This window comes from Anolis sagrei, chromosome 4 (assembly GCF_037176765.1).
Source record: "Anolis sagrei isolate rAnoSag1 chromosome 4, rAnoSag1.mat, whole genome shotgun sequence".
Lineage (NCBI taxonomy): Eukaryota > Metazoa > Chordata > Lepidosauria > Squamata > Dactyloidae > Anolis > Anolis sagrei.
Window position 1 is genome coordinate 31,360,104 of NC_090024.1, and position 27,441 is coordinate 31,387,544.

Consider the following 27,441-nt stretch of genomic DNA (forward strand, 5'->3'; position numbering starts at 1 on the left):
CTCAAGATGAATGTGCAATCAAGCAAATATTCAGTATACATACTTGCTGTGTACATAGGAAACAATTGTTCATAAGCCACAAAACTTATCTGGTACTGCTGTGTGCAGTCTAAGATCTAATATCAGTACGGCGGCCCCAGTAATAGATTAGAGTTTTGGAAATAAGACTGCAAGATACTATTGAGATATGAAGTTCACTAGATGATCCTATGCCAATCACTATTTCTTAACCTAATTAACTATGACAGTAAAGCCAGGTAAGGGACAGACTTCTTAGGGAAGTCTTTATTATTTATTAGAGGAAAATATATTAAAATATTAGAAACAAACAAAAAATATCAGACTCATCAGGTGTTTTAAATACCCTCCCTTACTGCATGTGTCAGAATAGAGCAGGCCTGTGTTTGGACACCACATGAAAATATTTTGTGGGCAGAGTGAATGATTCTGTGTTCTTGATTTACCACTATGGCCAATAACAGAATTATCTCTCTCATTAAATAGTTGCATTTTGATTACCTTTGGTCATCCCCTGAGTTCTGATTGCTATTTAGGACAATTCTCCAAAGGTCTGAGGCTACAAGCTCTTTCTGGTCAGTCATTAAGTTGATGGTAGGCAGTGACAGCTCGCAGACTTTGCTTTCAGATAGACTGAATTCTCTGAAAGCAACAAATGCCTTCTGGAGCTCATCCCAGTATTCCAAGCTGCAGGGAATCTGTAACATTTTACAAAACAAACTTTAGTTGCAAGTCATTTAGAGACAAGTAGAAAAGCATGTATTTACATTACAACCTCTTTTTTTTAAGGAAATAGAAGATGTTTTTATTTGCTGTCATCTCTTCAGTCACACTCTTAAATATTTCTTCCAGAATGTCAATATTAATCTACTTGACATTAATAAAGGCTTTAATGCACCTCACTAGCATCTGGATATAGTTCAACTAACTACTAAAAACAACATTACCATAGAAATATATGAGAAACACAGATATTCAGTAGTTGCAAACTTTACCAAATAACAATTACAAATTCATATCAAAGGTAAAGATAAGGGTTTCCCCTTGACATAAAGTTTAGTCATGTTTGACTCTGGGGGTGGTGCTCATCTCAATTTCTGAATGGAGATGAGAACCACCCAAGCTGAAGAGCTGGTGTTGTCTGTAGACATCTCCAAAGTCATGTGGCCAGCATGACTGCATGGAGCACTGTTACCTTCCCGCCAGAGTGGTACCTATTGATCTACTCACATTTACATGTTTTCGAACTGCTAGGTTGGCAGAAGCTGGGGCTAACCGCAGGAGCTCACCCCGCTCCCTGGATTTGAACTGCCGACCTTTTGGTCAGCAAGTTCAGCAGCTCAGCAGTTTAACCCGCTTTGCCAGTGGGGGCTCCACAAATTCATATTAGGAAAGTATTTTTCTAGACCTTTGATTAAATGACTGAAATTTCGATATAATTTTCATATACAAATAGAAGTCATTTCCCATTGTACATCTGTGTTAAAAATCAGGAATGACTACAGTGAGCAGTTAACTATCCACTGAAGACCTTTTTGCGCCAGGAAGCCTGACCAAGTCCAGGACAAGATATAACAGCCCTACTAAGAACCATTGTGTTTGTTTATCTAGACTGAGCACCAGCTTGTTAACCCTCATCCTGCCCACTGCTGTATCTCAGCATCTATTGGGAATTGTTATCATTGCTCCTTATTCAGCCAAGAATAAAAATAAGAGTGGTGTGTGGTCAGCTTTGGAAGTCACTGTATTTCACAATTCACACTCCCTCTTTCCATTGTTGTAATGATACTTAGCAAAAATATTATAAAGTATAGGTCTCAGACACCATACATATCGTATCTCATGGGAAAAGCAAACACAATCCATTGTAATTCCTTTCAAATGTCATCACTGTGTACTGCTAGTACTGAAATAAATAGATTGCAGGATTTTGATTGTTTACTATGCAGACTACCTAAGAGTCAAACAGGCTAAGCAATTATCATAAGAGACTCAGACATGCATTAGGTCTATTTTATTCTACACACAAGGAATCTGCCAAATAATCGTTGTGAAGGTTGGCTTAACTATTTAAATAGGAAAGCTTTTAATATATATATATTTTAAAAAGCAGAGCAGCAACAGAAAGCAGATTTCTTTGTACACAATACTTCATTCTAAGGTGTTTAAGACATGGAAGCCCTTTATGTCATCAAATATGTAGAATGCAGTGAAAATATAATACATGCTATAAAATAGAAACAGCAGATTTATCCTTTAGTGACCCCCTTAAGGATTTCAGGAGTCACCAAAATACTAAAATAGCAAAGTTCGTAATGTGAAATATTAAAAGGAGATTGATAATCTGATATTCAAAGGCGAAAGAAAGTCCCATTGAAATCCATAGGGTTTGTAGTGGAAGAGAGCTTTGGGAACTAGATTTGGGAATTTAAACTTATTTCAATTCTATATTCCTAACCATATCACATCATTTGTTCTTGTGGGTGGATGCAGGGTATTACTAATGGCCCAGCTTGGGAAATGTAAAGGAAGATGAATGCTTTGTGCAGTAGCAGCTGCCAAAAATAATACTCTGAAACTTGGATATCAAGTATATTCCACAAAATGACTCATGGCAGGGGAAGTGAAGATATTAGTTGAGCTAGAAAATGTCCCATAAGTGAAATAAAATTGTATTCCTTTTGTCTTGAAAAACATGATTAATACTTTACCTACATTTCAAATAATGGCTATCTCTAGGGATAGTTCTCCTTCCATTGCTGCCATAAAAGTTTAAAACAGGGGCACTGACAAGAGCTGTTAGAATATACACTCACATTCACAAATATACATTCACACAAACCAAAGCGTTGCTCTACACTTTGGACCTTCCATAAGCTAGCAGCAAAAGGAGATTTCAGTGGCACAGAAACAGTGAGATGGCAAGGCAAAAAGAATGGCTGCTTGAGCCTCTCTTGTTGAGGATGAGTTACTACTGAAATCTGTAATGGGAAATGAGCTGTTACTTTTGTATGTGTCAGGAGGGACTTGAGAAACTGCAAGTTGCTTCTGGTGTGAGAGAATTGGCCGTCTGCCCAAGGGATGTCCAGATGTTTTGATGTTTTTATCATCCTAGTGGGAGGCTCTTCTCATGTCCCCACATGGAGAACTGGAGTTGACAGAGGGAGCTCATCCGAGCTCTCCTCGGATTTGAACCTGTGACCTGTTTGTCTCCAGTGCTGCTGGCACAAGGGTTTAACCCACTGCACCACCGGGGGCTTTCTATCTGTTACTAAAAGCTAGGAAGAACACAGCATAACTGTGTACCAGGTACTGGAAAGATGGAATTTGCTTTTTTTTCTATCTGATCTGTCATGTTCACTGGTTAAGCTAACATAAACAAACATGGTATAAACCCCATGAACTGGGAAGTCCTCACCCTCAAGCATTCTAACTGGAGGTCAGCTATTACCAACAGTGCTGTGGATTTTGAAGAGGCATGATTAGAGGGTGAAAGGAATAAATGTGTCAAAATGAAGGCACATCAAGCAAGCCATTGCCGAGACTGGCTTCCATCTAGAAATCTCTGTCATTATTGTGAAAGACCATGTGGATCTAGAATAGGTCTCTACAGTCACTTACAGACCCACTGCCAAGACGTTACTTCTGGAAGGCAACATACTCAGCCATAAGTGATCGCTGATGGTGAAGTTTTTGACACAAGTGACAGTGACGCTGTCTCTGGAATGCTCTTCGCATGTCTCTCACTTTTTCCAGTTCCAAAGTGAAGATTTTTTGATTTCGTGTTTAGGATAGTTTTGTACTGATATGCCGGTTTAAAATGGCTTAGGTGTTTAAACATGTTTTAAACCCTTTCTGGAAGCTGATCAGAAACCTCATGAAGGTTGACATGCTAAACATCAATATTCAAAACACAAAACCAATATAATCCATATAGGAATGCTACTACTTTCGGAGCCTCCAAATGTAATTTCTGAAATTACAATAAAACCAAGTACTTCACCCATCAACACAAGTATCATGAAAAATCAGAACACAATCTTAGCAATGAAAATTAGAAGAAAGTAAACAAAGAAAACCTGTTCATGCATTACAAAGCAGTAGCAAATCTAGAGAAGCTGTGTAGCTGGTATCTAGTTCCTCATAAAAATAAACACCTTTGATTAACTACTTGGTGGCAAATGTGTCTTATACATTATCAACTGCCAAAAAGCAGTTCTTCTTGTTCCGAGGAAATGAACAAATTAGATATCCATAGACTCCAAACTGAAACTGATTACTGATGTCTCATTATTTTGCTACCTTAACTTTTGTTTTATTATACATATATTTGGTTAACTCTAAATCACAATCTATTGAAGTTAACTGCATTTAAGGTTAATTGATTTAACAGAAAAATATGAATGTGTTGACTATTCAATTGAAACTGGGGAGGGATCAACATGGTTAAGTCTTGATCACACTCTCTATGATTACTTCAGAGCTTCTGTATCAAACATTACAATGTTTTTTCTCCTAAGGATGTCCATGCTTGACAAATACAACTGTACACCAAATCAGATAAATTATAGAAAAAGCCTATCTATTTGTATAAATGTGAACTCAATCATCTTTTACTTAGGATACATAACTAAGAAGATGTAGAATAAAATATAGCATATAAGAGAACAGCTCCTACAGTCAGTTCTCTTTGAGATGTTTACATGTCTCCCTGCTCACAAAGATTTTGTAAACATCTACAATCCGTAAGGTGTTTATCTGAGAAATGTTCCCCAGATTTTCTTTTCTCCTTTGTAAAGATTTTCCAGAGTGTTTCCCTCAAGTGAATTTGCCATCTGAACATCACTTGAGGCAAACCAATGTAGTTCAGGCAAATGCTATGGATAAGCCCAAAGCTAGATCTTAACATACCTCACAGTCAATGATTAATTTGTAAAATTAGAGATGCCCAGGACCATGACTGCCTGGAAGTCGGGCCCCTAATCTGAAAGCTTTATTCTCTAATCCTTAACGTGCAGGTCTGGAGAGTCAGTGAAAAAGAAAGAGAAAGTCTTGCCTAATGCAAGACAAATTCTTATTGCAGATCCCAACATTAACTTTCTGGAACAAAGTCTGGGATCAAAACAGAGAACCATGTTAAGCTAATCACATAAGTGGATTACTTTATTCTAATTACAAATGTGATATAAACCCAACAGGTGACATGATAGCTCCTGAGAAACTAATGATTTCAGAAATGTACAACAAGAAGAAAAAAACAACAACTGCTTCATCTTAGAACTATTTGTTAGTTAGGCTCATCAATCAACAGCAATATTTGTTCAGCTTTTGGAAGAATTTAAAGAAAGTCATTAATAGCCCAGACTCCCTCCTCATGACTTCTTCCCCATATTCGCCAATACTTCCTTCCCCCCTCCTCCCTCTTGTCTGCCATCCATTTTGTCATCTGTCCTAAATACAGTACGATCCCTGGAATTTTCAATAGAAACAGGAAACAAATGAATAGTCTGCCCTTCTATTGGCTGCCTTCCCCATTTTCTGTGTTCTTGTAATTTAGTACAAACAATACATTGCAGAATGATTGGTGCATATGCAAAATTATCATCATATTGGAAAGCAGGCACATTAACTTTGGCTACCTAACAAAAAAACAACAAAGGAGCCAGGGTGCACCAAAATTTGAAAGATCATATCTTGAGAAACTTCCCTTAGAGTAAACTCCATGTGTGTGCATTCACAGAGACCACGAAGAAGAATAAGGCAATTCAAAAAAGTTATTCACAAATAATTATAAAATAGACAGTGGAGAAAAAGAAGAACTCAAGCAGAACCTTTGAAACTGATTTGCTTCAGCATGAGCTTTGGATATCAATCCAATTGGTCAGATGCAGCAACCTTGTTGGCTATAAGGCCATAAACACAATGGTTTCAAAGTTGTGGGGCTGAGATCAGAATGTAATAGGATACATTGCCTTAAATCTATTTGCTTTCTTTTCACAAAAATTAAAATTAAAGAAAAAACATTCCTGCATTTTATTTCCAAGTAAACATACTGAGATTTCTTCAGTGCTAGGACAGTTTACACTCATTCTATTAAAACCTGAGCACATATTAAGTTTTACAAAACAACTCATAGATGTTCAATTATAAGATGAAATGCAAAAAAAAAAAATCATGTTGGATGGAAAAATAGTTCTCTTTTTACAATTCTCCCTGCTTTTAGATGACTTGAGAAAGAGGATTCCATACATCTTCAACTAATAGAAGCCATAAAACCCCCACTGTAATATTGGAACCAGTTGAGAAACCACAAGTATTCAAATGCAGGAAATCATGATTTTATAACATTTTAATGTGATCTACTCTTGGGAAACAAAGTTAACCAAGCCCTATTTCTGTACAGGAAATATTCCACTGTATGGTTGTAATACATTGTGGTACAGGGTACAGCTGTGTGCTTTTCACCTGTAATGCCCCACTGGTATTGTGGCTTACTGCATTGCATCAAGATTGCCTTCCTGTCCGGAAAGCCCTATAAGTACAAACAAGACTCTAAGCTGAGGTTTTATTTTCCCTTGGTATCAGAATATGGTAATTCAAGAGCCCTGAGAAATACTTTTTAACCTTTAGAAAGAAATATGTAGCATTCCTTTATTTTTAGAAAAAGCATGTGGGCCAGCTTATCTTATCAATTCATCAAGCTACTAGGTTTAGAGCAAATGCAGGTGTGCTGAATGGAATTATGGACTGGAGTGTGCCACAAAGGCTGGATTTATTCTCCTTAAATTCTAAAATAGCCAAAAAATATATTAAACTTCAGTTTTATAAGAACGGAAAGAGGAAAATGTGTAATGTAGACACATATACCTATACATGCCAATAAAGTAGTATGTTGATAAGTATCAAAATAATTTCCTACAAGAAATGCCTTCATGTTTTTGGGGTTTTTTTGCACACACACACCCTTTAGAAGACTCCAATGTCTGATAGCAACAATGGTAGAAGAATTCTAGGCTTAATATTTGCTATTTGATTTTGAAACCTATAAAATACAACATGCTTCAGATTTATTTTTCTCTCCATCACATCTGAAGACGGCAATGGCACATTAAGAAATAAATGTACTTTAGAAAAGAGAATCTAATAAAAAATAGAACTGAGGTTCCATAAAAGCGGTGCTTTGCACACTGCGTCATTCGCTATCTCTTTCAAACACATACACACCACATCTGCCAGAACAGTCTTTAAAGACTTTTCATTAAGTTCAGTGAGAACACAAAGTGACTGGTGGAAGTTATGTTTTCAAATCACGTGATTCCTAAAAATATTCCGGCTGTATTTAGCGGGTAGTGAATGTCTAAGTTCTTGACTGGTTTGGACCTGAGTAATTTCACCGATATCAGCTTGCCTATATTTAATGGGAGATGGAGGATCGTTTTGCCTGCACACCTCTGAGAACGGTTGGGCTAGGAGGTAAGCGAAAGAGGGCCTTTATTCAGTACCATCTTAATGCATGGGTATGCTTGGCAGTTGCCCTGGAAGCCCATGAGTATGGAAGCTCCATGCTAATCTATGCAAAGACCAGAATTTAACACTATGTAATTTTCAGAGCACCCATCTTAAAATTCAAATCTTGGTAAAAGGAGAAAAACCTTGTACAACTTGTATGGGAGGGTTGGCATGTCTGCTTGCAATAAAGACATACACTTCACTTTTGTTCCCATTTTTCTCACATCTTCCCTCTTCTTCCTCCTTCCCCCCCGAGATATGGTGAATTAACTGGAATTAACTGAAAAGGGGGTGCAGGTGTGTTACGCTATGCTTAAAGCGAGGCATGTTTGACCGTGCATAAGGAAATGGCTCTATAGGTAAGCAATGAGGGATTGGGAGGTCCAGGCTCCCTTTGATTGGGAGGCCCAGTTCATTGCTTTGCTTAGGGGCTTATAATGCAGTCCTGCCTTTACTGCAGTTGGTCCAAAACCTCCTGAATGCATTATCAAATGAAGTCAAGCTACAACACTCTCAAGACTTACTTATTTCCTATGGAATTGATTTGTATATTTTAAGGGTCTTCTTATGGATTTGGCTGCAATGCTATTTGGTGGTTTTGCAATTGTCACTAGTTTTATATAACAATGTTTAATAACAACAACATGGCAGTATTGTTTCTCTAAAAAGCTAATGTGGCACCATGGTATGACTCAGGAGACCAGGGTTCACATCCCTGCTTGGCTATGAAAATTCCCTGGGTGAACTTGAGTAGGTCATACCCTCTCAGCCTCAGAGAAAGCCAAGGGCAAATCCCCTCTAAACTATTACTGCAAAGAAAACCCTGTGATAGGATAACTTCAGGGTCACTAGAAGTCAAAGGAAACCCAAAGGAAAATAATCTCCAAATGGTATAGAACCCCCACTCAATTAGCACACATAATGGGAAATATCTCAAACTAATGTTGGCACAAATGTGGGGGGATAGGTACATTCTCCCACATGTGGTGGGACTGTAGAAAAATCCAGAACTATTATGGTAAAATAAGGACGGTAATGGAAGACATAATAGGGAAAGAATTAATGTGGGATAAAGCCAGGTTCATGTCCCTCACCATAAAGGCAAGGGAAGATAACAATAATTGGACAGAAATCCTAAAATATATGACAGCCGCAATACAGGCCATGATAGCTTGGGGATGGAGAGACTATACAAAATGGGATTTGGAAACCTGTTGGGTGATACATAACTAAGGAATGTACAGTAGGTCATTTAAGGAATGCTTACTTTTGGAATAATGTATATTGGAATAAGTCCTGTACGGCAAAATTTTGTTGATTGTTGGGATGTATCAATATATATATATTTTGGGATGTATCAATATATATATATGTTATATATATATATATATATATATATATATATATATATATATATATATATATAAATAAAACCTAGAAGTCAAAAATGACTTGAAGGCATGTAACAATTGTTTTGTCCTAAGGGGGTTGAGTTTTGATGTTAAAATAGCCTAAATAGATGTAATGCAAATACAATCCACTGACAAAGCTGCCTTGTGAACAGTCAGATGATTTGTCCATCTACCCCAGGATTCTCTCCTTTGAGTAGGGCTGTATATTTCCAAAGCCTTGGCCAGGGGACCTTTCTTTTACTTTCCTAGTTCCGCTACCTAAAGGGGAAATGAGACCTTGGATTGTATAGAAGTATATCTCAATAAACAAGACAGATATATTGCTGGGCATTACTTCTTTAACAGAACATTTAGTAAAATATACAGAAATAATATAGATTCTTGAACTACGTTTTGTTTGTTATTTTTCTTGTGGAAATATTTAACTGTTATATTAAAGGTACACAGGGAAAATACAAAGCTACTGGAAATGATAGATTATAGAAGTTTCTTTGGATATAATTTACTTTTAAAATATAGATGTATTTTTAATAGAGAGATCAAAGTGTTGTCGCTAAATCATATTTTCAACACCTTTGGATTTAAATAATAAAGCTGAAAAGCTCTGGGTTTTATAAAATACGTATAAATCTCTAATGAAATATGCACAAAGCTCTAATTTTTCCCTACACACACACACACACACACAATTTATTTATGATATTTCTATTCCACTTTTCTTGAACCTGAAGGTGGCTTACCACCAGGCAGTCATTTGATGCCTTAACAATATGCACTTAAAACCGATCATAATTTTTTGGTTGTTGACTGTCATGTCAAATCTCTCATGAATTATGAAATGTTAAAGCCAATAGCTCTGAAGTTCACATATCTTTTAGCTACTGTTTTATACAGTGGCAAACTATGCAAAATGGGCATATATATAGGTTAAAGAAAAAAGTCATTTAATGCAATGAAACAGTCAGTTTCATCTGAAGTTACACGTTTTTGTTACAACAAATATAAATTATAAATATATATCCTATAAATCCAATCCAAGTCTGCCATAAATTTTTTGGAATCAGTGGTAAGGTTAAAATATTGAGTATGATCAATAAATAATGCAGTTCTTGGTTATATGTTACACTCAAAACAGAGTCGGTATCACATCTTAGCTATCAAAAAGTACACAGTTTTGCTGGGTTTTTAAAATTAAGGTTTGGAAAAGACCCAAAGGTTGCATGCAAAGTGGAATACATTGGGTTATTAGGGTCAGTGCAGGTAATAAGGTAACAAAAAAACAACTGAAGTAAACTTCTCTAGTGAGTATCCCATGGCATCATTTCCTATTGGTCACCAGCATTTTTCCTAGGTCAGCCTCTCAGAGTATTTGTTAAAGAAGACAAGGGACCAGAAAATTGTCAGATTTTCTTACTGCACCTACCCAGGATTAACTGGATGTGGGAAGAGGGAAGAAAGATTTTTGAAGAGGTTGGATGTCAAACCATACTTCATGGTCCCTATTGGCTGGAATAAATAACAGTTTAAATTGGTCAGACTCTCTCATCCCCAGTTGAGAGATAATTCTAAAGGGGAAATTTCCAATCTTCAGAGTCACACCTGAAGAGGAGCTGAAATTGAAGAGTGAACAGCTTGGAGGCTGCTAAAATGTATGAGGCATGGCCATTTTCCCTGTCCTGACAATGCCCTTCTCTGCCTGGATTATCAATTCTGACTAATATGCAGGTAGTGAAATATTTCTTCAGCAAACAGCTACTACCAATCAGAATAATGTGATACTTTTTATTGCACAATCATTTTAATGCACAGACTTCTGTAAACATGAATAGGAAACAGATGGCTATTAGTAGATGAATCCTATTGGATCAGTTACAGAATTCAGGGTTAGGCTTGTCCCTGGATTATTTTGACCATGTTTAAATAGACAATCAAATCCAGAATAAGGGTTAGGAAGATATGCATAATGTGTTATGTTGACATGCCTGACCAAAGAGCATACAATTCCATGAGCCATTTCTGATTTTTGTTCCTGAATAGCATGATGTTTTTGAATCTATCCCAAATATCTGGGGTCCCTCCCTCCCGTTTTCCCCCCAGTTCCACTCATCATAATGCCCTTGCTTGTTCTTTTCAAATATACTCCAATATTTAAAGAATGTTTAAAACTGACAAAAATGCAACCAACCTGAAGTACATCTCCAAGGTCTGCAGTGCTAATATCTGGATCTTCGGTGGTGTTAAAAGGAACTGGTGTGATTCTCACAAGGGTGAGCACTCTGGGTTCTGGATATCTCCACAGCATCATTCCTGGATTATCCTCTGTTTCATTGTAAAACACAACTTCATAGGCACTCGGGAGTTTTTGTGCTTCTATCAAATTAGGAAAGGAAGCCATAATTGGTCATATAATTTCTAAAAAGGGAGCCTGCTGTTTTATGAGACCACAGCAGTTAAAAACAAATCCCTTTGGCTCAAAAGGAGGGGGGAAAAGCAATCTCCCTGAGTTTTGAAAAGTCATAGTAAAAATGGAGAAAATGACAAAATGTATTCTAACAGATGACAATATTGGGTCAAAAAATCTGTTGCAGGAAAGTAATATGTAATTTCAGCTACTGCTGAAATTATTTTAAAATTGAAGTGTATTTTTCAAAATACTTGTACCTGTATCTTGTATGTATTGGAACAAGCCTGTACGTAGATCATCTGCTGTATGCTCTGTTTTAGAGCCCTGGTTCCTTTCCACGGGAATCTGCACAGGATATATTTGAGTGGTACCCTGTCTGTTTTCCTTGTCTTCTTGCAGAAGGTAACTCTGCAAACGTTCATGCAGAAGAACTAAGCAATTCAAATGTTCTTGTCCCCAAAAAATCTTAAAAAGAAGACAAAAGTAGCTTCAAAAAATTTAAACACTTTGGTTTGACAATCACAGAGCCAGCATAAGCGCAAGTAAGTTTATTCTAGAAATTCTCCAGACTTAACAGATAAATAAGCTTATACATTTTGAAGAGTTTAGAAGACAAGTTATTTTGGCCCCATAATACTTAAAAAGGCAGATGTATTTATAGTGGCAAACAGTTTAAGAGCAGAACAGTTTCTTACAACAATTCGCAGCAGTTTCTTAAATCAAGAAAAAAGAAAAATAATACACCTCATTAGAAGAAAATAGAACAGACAAAGATTCCTGGTTTTTCTTCCCTCTCCACGCAGGCCAAGTGATAACTACTGGAGAAACTGTATAAGAGTATGTAGTATATTTTAAAGTCCAACCACTGTGTTAAGAGAAATACAGTGATCATCTCAGAAGAAGTAATAGTAGCATTCCATTCTGCTTTAGTCAGATACCAGCATTGTATATGCTTCTGGGCATGGTGTATCAAGAAGTGTATCAACAACTTGGAATGTGCACAGAGAGAGGTGACCAATATGGTAAACTGCTTGGAAACTCTAAGAAACTTTTATGGAAGTTGGGTATCTTTAGATTGCAGAAGGTTTAAAAGGACTGTCAAATGGAAGAATTGAGCAAGGGGAGGATAGCATAGGAAAGGGTTAACACTCCTGTGCATTTGTTTTGCTGCCTGTGCCCCTCTTCAGAAAAATTCACCTCACTTTTTGTCCCTGCAATCATTGGATCTTGAAAAAAAATTGGCTTGTTGTGGAAACAAGGATTGCTTTCAGTGGAGACGCCTTTTCCCCACTCTTCCAAGAGTTGATTTCATTGCTAAGGAATCGATTTCTCTCCCTTCCTGTTATCTCACCCCCATTCTTAACTATGAGTCATTTGTTTGTAACTTTGGTATTGCCTGTATTACAGCAGAAAAAATGCACAAGGAAGAGAATGAAGAACAGGGTCTAGTAGTCAATAGCCTAATAAGATATCCCTATGGGATATACATAAAGATATGTCATTTCCATGTATGAAAACAAACATACACATTCTCAAATTTCCTCAGACTTTCTGCAGATTTTCTCGTGTTACTGACAACTTCATATTGCCCCCAAACTCAGGAATTACTCATACAGACCTGCATCAGTCCACCTCTCACATCAATGTATATTTTTGGAATTGAGAGCTCTGGACCAGGATTGCCACTGTGTTTACACCATTTGGCTTCTACAGTGACAGAACAACAAACGGGTCCAAGTAGTGTTCTGCTTTTTTCCTGAAGGCTTGTCTTAATAAGGAAATCATTGATGTCAAGCATTACTGATGATCCATTAATTCTACCTAATATACAAACAAAAAAAAATAGTTAGATGTCATTAAATTTAGTGCAGTTTTTTATTTCAAATACAGACAGAATGAAAGCCAATGCTGCTGAAAAGCACTTGCATCTTATATGACCATATCAACCAATTCACAGATAGGAAACTATCAATTTTCATATGAACTGGACTTTTGAAGACCTTTTCAAAACTGTTATTAAACAAAACTGGTCCTCCCCATTACACAGCACAGCAGCTTCATGTAAATATCTGCAGCCACAAGGCAATGTTCAGAAAATGTTTACTATTGCCAAATTTTTTGAGATTCCAGCACTGAGCTAAGGCGGGTTAGGAGTTTAAGAAGCACAGGTCTAGATAATGCAGCAACAGGTTTATAAGGCAAAACAGATAAAAGTCAGTTTGAGCTACACCTGATATGGAAGTACAACACTTTCTAGAAAAAAGTTGAAAACTAGACAAACTAGTTAAACTAATTCCATAACATATCCAGTTGCAGTTTATGGTTGCTGTTTATTCTGACCACACATATACATTTTAAGAAAAAAAAATCCCCCCTAAAAATCTATACTTCTATTGCAGTTTAAAGTCCTTGAAAATTCTCAGGACAACAAATACAAAGTTATGGATTTGAGAGTTGAGGGTTCCACTATAAACTATGTTATTCATATTTGGAATTGTCATTGTGAATATTGGATTTCAACATACTTAATTTGCAATGCCTATAGCTTATTTTCCTAATGTAACTTAATAGTTATAAAAGATGAAAGATTAAAAAACACCTAGGTTCAACACCAGGCAGCTGTTTCATCAAGCAAAGTTTTCAAACTTCTGCCAAAAAGAAAAAAAGAAAAGAAAGAATGACTTCAGTAAGTCAGAACTCTATCCATAGAGACACCTGTGGCAAATGCGGTGGGGAGGGGAGGGTGAAACATAGTGATTTCCTTATTTAATCTCTTTTAGAAATGAGGAAAATTCGTCAGTTTCCTTAATGTAAAATTTCCAAATATATCTATCATGCCAAGAACAATTTCATAATGTTTTGAGTTATTACTCTGTAAGAATAAGGTTTATGTTACAAAACAATAATGTTTCATGGACCTTTTTTTGCTGCAAATACATGCTCAAGACTTTAACTTAATATGAAAGCTGTAGAAAAGACTGAAGCCATAATGCAAGAATTATCCAGGTGGCCAGAACTGGAAAACAAGTTATATGCCAGAATGAATAGTCACATAGACATCAGTTTTACAATTGAGATACAGAATCAACAAGAGACTTGATATGCAACTTTTCTTAACCATGGCTAAGAAATAAAGAGTGGGCCACAGGATAAACTGATTGTGAACAACTATTGTAAATTTCCATTCCTCTATTCTTATGGACATTAGCTCACTACAACTTTTCAGGCACAATACCAGTATCTGTTCATTTTTATATATCGGTTTTTCATAAACAAGTTTGAGGTAAGGCTCACTGACAGTAATGAAGACACTTCTGTCAAAATAGTATAAGGAAAACAAGCATAGTAAATTCATGAAGAGCATACTGCCAATTCAGATAATATATAAAATTTCAGTGACACAGTCAACAATGGCAATCTACCAATATGTCAATTAGTACAGTCTTATCCAAGAAAATTGTATTACAATAATCAAATAAATAGTATTTTCCAGTTTCCAGTTTCTCAAGAATGGCACAAACCAACCTAAGAACAGAAAACACAATTCCACTGCAAAGAAAATAAAAGTATTCCCTCTATTAAAAACAATGAATGCCAATGACATCGAACTACCACTGTACTGACTCAAATGGGTCCTTCCAAATCATAACAGAAAGATATAAATGCAATATTTACACCCTGCACCTAACAAAGTTTGTCCCTTCACAAAATACCTTCCACTCTTCAAATATATACTCAGATTTTAATTGGGGTTCCAGATTCACTTCTAAAAGTTTTCACTCTGAAAATCTTGGAAATGTTCCCATAAGGAAACCATTTTATGCTTCCTTCTCCAAAGTTAATTTCCATGCTTGCTTTAATTACAATAAAAATATAGGGAGAAAGGGGTAATAAATAAAACATCATTATCATCACCAAGTAGTTCTCCTTAAATTGGAAATAACATCCAGCTATTAGGCTTGTGCAGTGGGTAAACTGTGATCCGTTTTAGTGTCCTGGAATTCGGTGGGTTTCCCGATCCATTTTTTGAAAGCCTCCTGAATTCGGGAGCACAAAAATCTGTTTTCAATCTGGGAAGCGGAAAGATTCATGTTTATATGGACCATTATTGGGGGGGGGGGACTTCCCAGACTCCCCATCACTGTAGGCATCATTTGTCCTTATAGCCTTCATTAAGACCTGGATTAAAAGAATCAGAGTTAAGATACCAGTCCTTTCTGTCTGTAGAGGAGACTGGGTTTAATGCTTCGTTAACACTATTTCTACTCTAGAAGAAAGGCGCTGCAGGCACACGCATGCACTTTCTCTCCCGGGCCTGCACCATGCCACACATTCTTTCCAAGGCATTTAAAGGAGGCTTCTTGAAGCTGTTTCTACTCTAGAGAAAAGGCGCTGCAGGCACGCACGGATGCTTTCTTTCTCGAGCCTACACCATGCTATGCACTATTTCCAAGGCATTTAAAGAAGGCTTCCCACTTCCAGGTAAGAAAGAGCGATGACCTGGACATATCCTACACTGGGCTTCCTTTTAAAATCCCTCTCTTTTCCTTCTAGCGGTTGCCTCCCTCCTGCACTCCACTTGTAACCAAAAGCAGCCGGTATTCAATAGCTACTGTTCTGATGGGGTGAAAAAAAAAACATGGAGGCTAAGCCCTTGCCATTATGGCCACCAGAACAAACCGGACCAGTCAGATTAGCCAAAGGGAACCGGCCAAAATGAATCCATGCTCAAGTCTACCAGCTACAAGTACTAATTTAAGAAATTATGAATGGGACTGGGTGCTACAGTTAAGGATTTCACTAGATTTCTACCATTTGTATTAATTTATTACTGCCGATCCAAACATTGTCTCAAAATATTCATGTTGCCACAAGTATCAATCATGTATGACTTGATGTATGACTTGATACATATGTCCCATAGTGCATTTCAACATCGGGGTTAATACTGTGTAATACTGCAATGAATCCTACCACCACATTTTAGCCATAAATGCAGCTAAAAAGCATGACTTGCAAGGTCAACAAAGCTTTATAATGCAACAATTTGTCCATTCATGCATCAAACATTTTAAATTATGTTTCAAAGCCTATCACAACACTGCAAAATATTCTTGCTTTGAAATCTGTAGTGTACTGATAGAGATAGAATGCTCTTTCTAGTCAACATTAATTTCATTTAAACCAATGATCTATAAAAGAAAAGTAAAAACCCTCAAAATCCAGAGGAAGTTGATTTACACTGTAAAGAGTAATTGCACTGGGACTGAAGATAATTTTGAAACATTTTTTATTTCTAATTGTATTAAGAGCCATTTTTTCCTCCAGGATATTATACTTTTGTTTTTCAGCTGTTCTGTTCCCTCTTTGGAGTGAAATAAATCTTGCTGTATAAATCATAATATACTTAATGAAGAGGGAGGGGTGGATCCTAAAGAGAAATATTGTCAGTACAATCATGAGGGGGTTAAAAAACAAGTACTTAAGAACAGCTGAGGACAGATGGTTACAGATGTACTGCAAGAGTAATGGTGAGTGAAATAAGGCATGGGCTTCAGTAAACCCCTTTCACTGGAGCATCACATATAGAGGAATCCCAACAGGTTAACATGTGTGGACAAAAGGAATTTGCATGCCAAAGAAGAGGAGTGCTGAAAAATCGATTGTACATATCAGTATGCCCCAGAGTCCTATTTTTGGATTTCTAAGCACCTGGTTGAATTACAGACTATGAGCTGAACTTACAAGGTTACTTTCCTACAACATGATGATTCAGTCTGAGAAAATGAAATAAAGTTATATCTCCTTTTCCTTCCCTGCCTGCCCCACATCATTTCACTCAGAACTCTTAAGGGTTCTCTAAAAATCTACTGAAGAATTCATTCTTCTCTTTAGAGTTTAAACAGATCATACCATGGTAACGATTTTCAGTCAACCTGATATGGCAGCTTGCAAAAGAACCATATTTATCTCCCTAAATAACTACTGGGATATCCAGAAGTTAGCACACTGTACTTGAATGGCTGCTTCTTGAACTCTGACATATTTCTTGGTCCGTGCAATACTTTGGCACAAGGAGCAAAAAGTTTCATGACTTTTAAAAATAACCATCCAGGACTCTAATAAAAGTGGTTTGGATAATATTTACAAAATGCTCCATTCTTACATTGCCAGGCTGCACTTTGATCTATAATAGCACTTGGATGTATCAGTGTGCTGATAGAACAAAAGACAACCAGCCTTCTTTATAATGGAGTTTTTGTATATCATTACGAACGAAGAACAGACTGAGAGGATACATGTTAGCAAGGAATATCCAGGTGCTCTTTGTACAGCTAGAAAGATTTGAGGAATCTGCAGGCACATGGTAAATAGTTTCCAAAAAGCTCATTTTCATAACAATTACAAAAGAACTCCAAACTATTAAACTTCATGTAATGATTAAATGACGCTTTGTAGAGGGGAGATAAGTGTAAGTCAAGTCCCCTTTGTGGCACAGCAGGTTAAACCGCTGAGCTGCTGAACTTGTCTGACCGAAGGTTGGTGGTTCAAATCAGGGAGCGGGGTGAGCTCCCACTGTTAGGCCCAGCTTCTGCCAACCTAGCAATTCAAAAACATGCAAATGTGAGCAGATCAATAGGTACCACTTCTGTGGGAAGGCAGTGACACTCCATGCAGTCATGCTGGTCACATGATCTTGGAGGTGTCTATGGACAACGCCGACTCTTCGCCTTTTGTGTGTGTATGTGTGTCAGGAGTGACTCCTGGTGTGAGAGAATTGGCCATCTGCAAGGACGTTGCCCAGGGGACACCTGGATGATTTGATGTTTTTATCATCCTTGTGGGAGGCTTCTCTCATGTCCCCGCATGAGGAGCTGGAGCTGATAGAGGGAGCTCATCCACCTCTCCCTGGATTCGAATCTGCGACCTGTCGGTCTTCAGTACTGCCGGCATAGGAGTTTAACCCACTGCGCCACCGGAGGCTCCATGGAGATGAGCACCACCTCACAGAGTTGGACATGACTAGACTTAATGTCAAGGGAAATCTTTACCTAAGTCAAATCCCAATAAGTGAAGGCAGCTATAACAGAGCAGCAAAACTGAATAACAAAATTCTCATGATCCATGTATTTGCCCCCCCCCCCCAATTAAATACATGAAGAAATTCCACAGACTAGAGAAAATCTAATTGTGTACTTGTATGGTATTACCTCTCTCACACAAAGTTTTTAATGCCACATTCTGTTTTGTTTTAACTCCAACTGTTTCTTCTCTGGGCTATAATCCAATCTGCACTACTGCAAAGAATACAAGCAGGTCCAAAATGGTATGTTTGCTTCTATAATGCATAGTAACTATCTTGGAACTCTTCATTACATTATTTGATACAATTATCAATCAAACTGAGACTTTGTGTGTTGTGTAATCATTAGTGAGCACATGTTCTTGCATTGCCTCTGCACACAAATTAATCAGAATTAGCCTCTTGGGATCTTCTGACCCAGTACTGTTTTTTCTGATTCTCCAGGGTCTCATGGAAAGTTATTTCAAATCACCTGCTACCTGGACTTTTTACAATTGCAGGTGTGAGGAGTTAAACTATTTATTTATATTTATGTCATCATCCACTCCCTGGCATTTGTTAATCTGGTTGCTAATTGCATATGTGGGTCAGAGGGAATGGAATAGCTCAGGGGGACCCGAATATAACATAATAGGAACGGGAAATGATTGGAAGGCAAAGCCATGGCAAATTGGAGCTGTAATATGTCAAACAGTCTACAATGATCCTTGGGTTGTTATTATGGATGTTGAATGCGTCATGGAGGAGGGAGAGGCTTCCGTTAACCGAGGAGCCCCCATAGAAGTCGTGGTGGGGAAGGGGAGATACGGGAAAGGGAGATCTTTAATTCGGCCTAGGGAACGTAGAACAACATTAGTAATCCCAAATCGGTCTCCTGATACGTTAAGTTGGTGTAACCGGGTTGGCGGTCCCTCGGGATTGAAAGTGGTGCTGTTGAACGCCAGATCTGTCAATGGTAAAACAACTTTCATCCAAGATTTAATCCTGGATGAACGGGCAGATCTGGCGTGCATCACAGAGACCTGGCTGGACGAAGCGGGAGGTGTAAATTTGACCCAGCTTTGTCCACCCGGGTTCTCTGTGCAGCACCAACCGAGATCCGGAGGGCGGGGAGGCGGGGTTGCAGTAGTCTATAGAGATTCCATTCTTCTGACCAGGACCCCCATCCCGCAGTCAACAAATTTTGAATGCGTCCACCTGAGGGTGGGTGACCGGGACAGATTAGGGATTCTGCTAGTGTACCGTCCACCTCGCTGCACTACAGTCTCCCTACCTGAGCTAGCGGGGGTGGTCTCGGACCTGGCATTGGAGTCCCAACGGCTGCTTGTGCTGGGGGACTCAATGTCCATGCCGAGGCTGCCCTAACGGGAGCGGCTCAGGACTTCATGTCTACCATGGCGACCATGGGGCTGTCCCAACAAGTATCTGGCCCCACCCACAGTGCTGGACATACATTGGACTTGGTTTTCTGTCAGGGATGGGAGGAAGGCGGCGGTGTTGAGGAGTTATCCATCTCTCCGTTGCCATGGACCGACCACCACCTGGTCAGCTTTAGACTTACTGCACCCCCTAACCTCCGCAGAGGTGGAAGACCTATTAAATTGGTCCGCCTCAGGAGGCTTATGGATCCGGAGGGATTCCTGATGGCTCTTGGGGAATTCCCCGCCACCTCGGTTGGTGATCCTGTTGATGCCCTGGTCGCTCTCTGGAATGGGGAGATGACTAGGGCAATAGACACGATCGCTCCAGAACGTCCCCTCTCAAGTAGCCGAACTAAACCAGCCCCTTGGTTTACTGAGGAGCTGGCAGCGTTGAAGCGAAAGAAGAGGGAACTAGAGGGCGTGTGGCGTTCGGATCCGAGCGAGCCAAATCGAACACGGTTTGTGTCCTTTTTAAGGTCATATGCCACGGCAATAAGAGCCGCAAAGAAAACTTTCTTTGCGGCCACTATTGCGTCTGCAAAGAACCGTCCGGCTGAACTGTTCCGAGTTGTCAGAGGCCTGTTAAAACCCACCATTCAGGATGGGTGCCCTGATGACTCGGCAGCTCGCTGTGAAGCCTTTGCTCAGTTCTTTGCAGACAAAGTCGCTTTGATCCGCTCTGGACTGGATACCATATTAACGGCAGTCTCTGAGGATGTAACACGAGCATCTGCTTGTCCAATTTTGATGGATTCATTTCAATTAGTTCAAACCGAGGATGTGGACAAGGTGCTTGGAGGAATGAGAGCTACCACATGCATCCTAGACCCCTGCCCATCCTGGCTTCTAAAGGAGGCCAGAGGGGGATTGGCCGAGTGGGTTAAGGTGGTGGTTAATGCCTCCCTTCGGGAAGGCATATTTCCAGCCAGCTTAAAGCAAGCTGTGATAAAACCGCTGTTGAAGAAACCATCACTGGACCCCACTCAATTCGTCAACTATCGGCCTGTTTCCAATCTCCCCTTTTTGGGCAAAGTCATGGAACGTGTGGTGGCCTCACAACTCCAGGCATTCTTGGTAGACACGGATTATCTGGATCCGGCACAGTCTGGCTTTAGGCCGGGGCATGGTACCGAGACAGCCTTGGTCGCCTTAGTGGATGATCTCCGTCGGGAGCTCGACAGGGGGAGTGTGTCCCTGTTGGTGCTACTCGACCTCTCAGCGGCCTTCGATACCGTCGACCACGGTATCCTTCTGGGACGCCTCGCGGGAATGGGTCTCGGAGGTACTGCTTTGCAGTGGCTCCGGTCATTCCTCGAGGGTCGGTCTCAGAAGGTGTTACTGGGGGACTCCTGTTCTACCCCACAACCTTTGTTTTGTGGGGTTCCTCAGGGTTCAATACTGTCCCCCATGTTAACATCTACATGAAGCCGCTGGGTGAGATCATCCGGAGTTTCGGGGTGCGGTGTCATCTGTACGCAGATGATGTCCAACTCTGTCACTCCTTCCCACCTGCTACTAAGGAGGCTGTCGAGGTTCTGAACCGGTGCTTGGCCGCTGTGACGGTCTGGATGGGGGAGAACAAATTGAAATTGAATCCAGACAAGACAGAGGTACTCCTGGTCAGTCGCAGGGCCGAACAGGGTATAGGGTTACAGCCTGTGTTAGACGGGGTCGCACTCCCCCTGAAGACACAGGTTCGCAGTTTGGGTGTGATCCTGGACTCATCGCTGAGCCTGGATCCCCAGGTTTCGGCGGTGACCAGGGGAGCATTCGCACAGTTAAGACTCGTGCGCCAACTGCGACCGTACCTTGGGAAGTCTGACTTGGCCACGGTAGTCCACGCTCTGGTTACATCCCGCCTTGATTACTGCAACGCTCTCTACGTGGGGTTGCCTTTGAAGACGGCTCGGAAGCTCCAACTAGTCCAACGGGCGGCAGCCATGGTACTAACAGGGGCAGGGCGCAGGGAGCATACAACTCCTCTGCTGTACCAGCTCCACTGGCTGCCGATTAGCTACCGGGCCCAATTCAAAGTGCTGGCATTGGCCTTTAAAGCCCTAAACGGTTCTGGCCCAACATATCTATCCGAACGTATCTCGGCCTATCAGCCCACCAGGACCCTAAGATCTTCGGGAGAGGCCCTTCTCTCCATCCCGCCTGCTTCACAGGTGCGGCTGGCGGGAACGAGAGACAGGGCCTTTTCTGTGGTGGCCCCGCGGCTTTGGAATGCCCTCCCTATAGAGATAAGATCAGCCTCCTCGCTGATAGTATTTCGGAAAAAACTCAAGACATGGATGTTTGAGCAAGCATTCGGCTAATCCGATGCGATGAAATCTCTGATCAAGGACTGGCAATCACAGACAACGAAATTGGATTATGATTTGAATTTAAGAGATGCATTGGTCTGTATTGGTGGCCCAATACTGTGTATTGTATATGTATGTGTTTTATATTTTTAATTGGAATATTGTTTTTAAATGTTGTAAACCGCAATGAGTCGCCGTTTTAGGCTGAGATATTAGCGGTATACAAGTGTACTAAATAAATAAATAAATAAATAAATCTAAGAACCTTTTGTATGCAACATATATGCTCTACAACTGAGCTATACATCAGATATGTTTTAAGCTCACACACACTGGACAGGAATGACTACTTATGGTGCTATTCCAGGTGAATACAATGTGTCCAAATAATAAAACCAAGAGAGTGGGATAAATTGCACTACCCAAGTAAGACCAAGAAGAAAGACCAAGAAAACATTCCCTTCTTGCAACCAATATCCCAGGTATAACTGGTAGTTATAAAAGCCTTAAAAACTCGGGACACAAATATTATCCAAGCAATTCGACTGTTTCAAGTCTACACATTTTAACAGTTGTGTTTGTATACTTTAAAAGAACCAGATTTGTTAATCCAGTCCAGTTCTAATCTAATTTTTATGATAAATTTAGTTTATATCAAGGAGGATTTCTGTAGAAAAGGTGAACATGATAAGCCTGTTCAACTTTATTCCACTCTTTTGGGCTGCTATCAACCACTTTTCGTAACTACTGTTTCTAAAGGAGAGATGGGTTTCATAAAGCCCTCCAAACATTGTCGGACAGCACTTCCTTGGATTCCTTTGTTTTGGCCCTGTTGCTTATGGCTCCTGGGACTTTTCTGGGGGGTTATTTGATTTCCACCCTAGCTTCAAAGCCTGCACTTGGATATTCTTCAGATTGTATAAAAATGGTAGAATAATTACTGTCAAAATGGTCAGACTAACAAGAGGAGGACTCTGTTACGGTTTGCCCTTTGAAGGCCCATGGTCAATTTCCAGATGAAGCACATGTGTGTTCCTTTTTGGGCACTCTTGCTACCTAATTAGAAATTGCCAGTGTGGTCTCAGAAGAATGCAAAGACCAACACACCTGAACATTAAAAGATGAAAGAACAGACCTCTTGAATAGGTGCTCCATTTAACCGAAATGCTGTGCTAGGTCAAGTATACATCAGCAGGTTAAGACATCAGGCTAAGTGAAAATGCCAGCAATGATCCAGTACAATAAATTAGACTACTGGATTTCTCATTAGTGTAAAACAGAGTCTTGCAATGGTTCACTCTCCCCAGGAGTGCTATATTTCTACATTACCAATTAACCATTCATCACTGAAGGAGTTTTTCAGCATTGTATATGACCACATGTGGGCTCTGTAAAAATGCAAGATGTGCTACCAATGGTAAATAGGAATTAATGATGCTGAACAGACCAATCTTGAATTCATTATGAATATATGTCTCTCCTGCATTACGGAAGCCCTGGCAGCATGGGTGTGTATTTTGTTTAAGTACTTCAAACATTAACCATCATAGACATCTATTATTTTAATCCATAGCAGGCAGTGCTTGATTTAACTTTATTGGCTGTGCTGGTGGTAGTGGATATATATTGGGGGCAGCAGCAGGGAGCAATGCTCTCTTACGCATCTTTTGAAAAGGGCTTAATTATATTTTATAGCTTGGGCCAGACGTCCTGCTTGTTTTGTGTCTAACAAGGTTCAAATGAAGTTCAGGCCAGTGATGAATCAGCAGCAAAGTCAAAGATGGTTATCTTTACACAGTGAGCTCATCTTCATTTAAGAAAAAGCTGAGCAGGTACTCCATGTTCAATACTGAATGTTCAATAGTCTGGAACTCACAAGATGACCAATGGTACCCAATGTATCTATTGTTTGAGTTTATTGTTCTAGTAAATATATAAATTTCCACTTTTTGTTGGCTACAACTTATGTTTTACTCCATGAAATTATAAGAATACTAGTTCAGAGAGGACTGAAGTTCATATCTTAAAATAATAACAAATTGTTCACAGGACAATAAAAACACTAAAACACAGACATGGCTGTCAGACAAATGCATGGACCTAATATTTCAAATGTTAGAATGGTCATTTCAAAATGATCGTCAAGCACTTTCCAATTTTAATGGCACAAAACCAAGTACGTCTTGTGCAAAAGTCATTTCAAGACCATGTCCCTAGTTTTGAGATTCACTGTGACATCTTCTATTTATTAGAATGCAGCTGTTCCAACAAAGTCTAACTTTACAGCTAACAACGTTTTGATAGTAGTTTTACAATAGTAAAATATAAAGTGTTGGGCCCACGACTTCAGTGTACAGCTCTCCTGCACAGCACATACATCAATTTAATAAACAAAATGTTCCTTTCTCAGAGGATATGCTATTACATCCATTATGAATGTAACAGTAAGGGGAAAAGGTTTTGAAAGAAACCAAATAGTTTGAGGCTGTTCCATCTGAATGTCATCCCTGTTTTGCACTTTCATAAGTGAACTGGCAGGTGGAACATCATTTTTAATGGACCTTTATACATCAGCATTTTCTTTCTCCAAATCAGCAAACTTCAGTTAATTTCCCCCCCTGAAAAAATAGGACATGCCAGTTCATCAGTAGCAACTCTGAACTCTATTATAAAGTAACAGTAGGGAACCTGACCAGGATTAATAGTGGTACTCAGTCCTGGGATTAGGTGGTGTCTTATTTCATGGATTTTCGGCCATCTGTTCTTCCCTCCTACATTTACTTCTGCAGAACTATAAACGCACCTCTACCTCTGGGACTATAGAAAGGAATTAGAATTGTTCTGCTTTTCATTATCACAAGATTCAGTAACTCATTTCATTGTCAAGATAATCCCCTTTTACTCTTTCTTTTGCGCTTGTAGGGTATGCCAAAATGACAAATAAAATCCCAGATGTTAGAGACCTGATGAGGTCTCCACCTTTCCTTGAGTGTTGTGTTTAAGCTACTTGGGACACGGTGTCAAAACTGACAGGACCCTGATGCCCACACCCAATATTCATTACGCTTCGTTAGTGATTTGTATAGCTGTCTACAGGCAGAACTTCAACTTCAATCCTCAGTGGCCATTAAAATGTTTAGTTTGTCCTCTGGCTTTTACTGACAAAGAATTCATTTCCTATTGTTCAAGTGCTGGAAAGAGTTTATGCTTCTTTCTAAAGGTAACAATGGTCTTCTGGGCGCAATAAAAGGATTGTTACTCCAGCAAATTATTTCAGGTAGTCAAAATTAATTTCACGTTTTATTTCTCCTTCGGCTGACTTCAAGATCTTAAAGATCGAAGGTCCACAGCAACATCTTAGAAATGTTTTCTATAGGGAGCCAGAAAAATCTCAGTTAACAAAACACACACACGTACAAAACAGTATTTTCTGCTTAATACCATCATTGACTGCACTGTTGTCTAATAAGCAGAGGTTTTCAGTATTTCACATTTTAAGTGTTTCAAATTTAGAACTTTTGGCCATTGCAAATCATTTCTTTTTTGTTGCAAAAAGGCTCAATAAGCATCATATTTATATATAAAAAATTAGAACAATGAAAGTTATTCTGAACAGCAGCTCCATTTCTTTCTGTTGCCCAAGGCACTAACTTTTTTTTCTTGACTGAAGGTTTTTTTAAAAAAAAATGGATTTCCTCCTTTTGTTTTGGAGATTGCATTTATTTTTTCTGAATCTGTTTTAGGTATGTGGCTCCAGTGTTGCACCCATTCCAAAAATAAAATACAGTTCAATTAATGAAACTATTTATACACACAGAAATATAATAAGAAAATATATATTGGAACTTTGCATCAAAAACATTGGAAACTCAGCAAAATGTGTTTAATAGATTTGCTTGTATTATGATGAAAGTAAAGACTGTTTGAACAATGCTGTAACTTACTTTTCTCCAAAATCGCAATTATAATGCTAGTTTATTTTAGGAAGTCACAGATTTTACATTCAGTAAAACAAGAGCACAAGCGTATGAGCTGCTAAGCTAGACAATAAGCATTTTGAGCAGCAGGCAAAGTGCAGCCCTGGAGCTACATGTGGCCCAAAGATTGTTTGAAAGGCCCTGATTCTCATCAGACTGCCAGGCTTTTGGCAAAAAGCTTTTTTTTTTCTTCGTTTTTTAAAAATAGGTTGCAACAACCTCATCCTGTTCAACTTTCTTTTTAAAAAAGAGGTGGATTTCTGGCTGTTTCCATTTTTGTATTAGGCAGCTTTAGGAGTAGTCCATCCACTGCTCACAAAGCCCCAGGACTGAAAACTGGTTTCTGTTTTACACAAGGTGGTCACTGCAGATATACCAATTATTAAGCTGCACTGCCTGTTGTGCTTGTGTATATTTCATTGTCTACAGTTTGACACTATCAGAAGCAGATTCTATTTGAAGCATGGGTGCACCATGAGTGCACCACTTCATATGGCACTATAATCAAGTGCAACATAATGAGATTGAATAATGAAGGGGTAGAGAACTGTATAAAGAAGACATGTATTATTTCTGAGCGGTGGAAATTCACTAAGGAGAAGCTGTGCGGATGAGGAACTCCTCTGGACATCATCGCGATTAGTAAAATCTGTTTCTGAAAAAAAAATCACTACTACTTACAAAAGTTTCAAGTTTTTGACTAGGATACAAAAAGATGCATTCCCCAGTTCTCAGCCATGTTCAGTTTAATGATTTCGGATATTCAAGTGTGACTTTGTTGTTCATTCGTTCAGTCGTCTCCGACTCTTTGTGACCTCAGGGACCAGCCCACGCCAGAGCTCCCTGTCGGCCGTCACTGTCAAGTGTGACTACAGGGAGTTAATGTAGATTCAGCATCCCTTCTGTGAAAATCCAAAACTCTCCAAAATTTGAAACTGATGATATGAGTGGCTGGGATAGTTATTTATTCATTTATCATGTCAGAAGTGAATTGAGAATACAGTTATATTAAAACCACAAGCAAAGTTAAAAACTTGGCATTATACTAAATTTCTTTTGACCAGAAGCTGGCCACTTGGAGTGCCTCTGGTGTCACTGTAAGAAGCCCTGCATGTGGCAGGGCTCAGACTGCATTGTAGTAAGTGGTCTGTGGTTTGCTCTTCTCCACACTCACATGTTGTGGACTCTACTTTGTAGCCCTATTTCTTAAGGTTAGCACTGCATCTTGTGGAACTATAGCGCAGTCTGTCGAGCACCTTCCAAGTCGTCCAGGCTTCTTTGTACAGAGGGGGTAGTTTCTCCTCTGCTAT

General features: G+C 39.2%; 1 protein-coding gene across 3 annotated transcripts in view; it reads right to left on the minus strand.

The window, feature by feature from the left end:
• Positions 1–27,441, minus strand: part of VPS13B (vacuolar protein sorting 13 homolog B) — a 382,845-nt gene that overhangs the window by 79,227 nt on the left and 276,177 nt on the right. For all 3 annotated transcript variants that reach the window (XM_060775658.2, XM_067467340.1, XM_067467339.1), the window contains exons 37-40: positions 12,962–13,164; positions 11,601–11,808; positions 11,125–11,309; positions 520–716 (exon numbers count right to left, since the gene is read on the minus strand). In XM_060775658.2, coding sequence (XP_060631641.2) covers positions 520–716; positions 11,125–11,309; positions 11,601–11,808; positions 12,962–13,164 — 793 coding nt within the window. The remainder of the gene's footprint in view (positions 1–519; positions 717–11,124; positions 11,310–11,600; positions 11,809–12,961; positions 13,165–27,441) is intronic.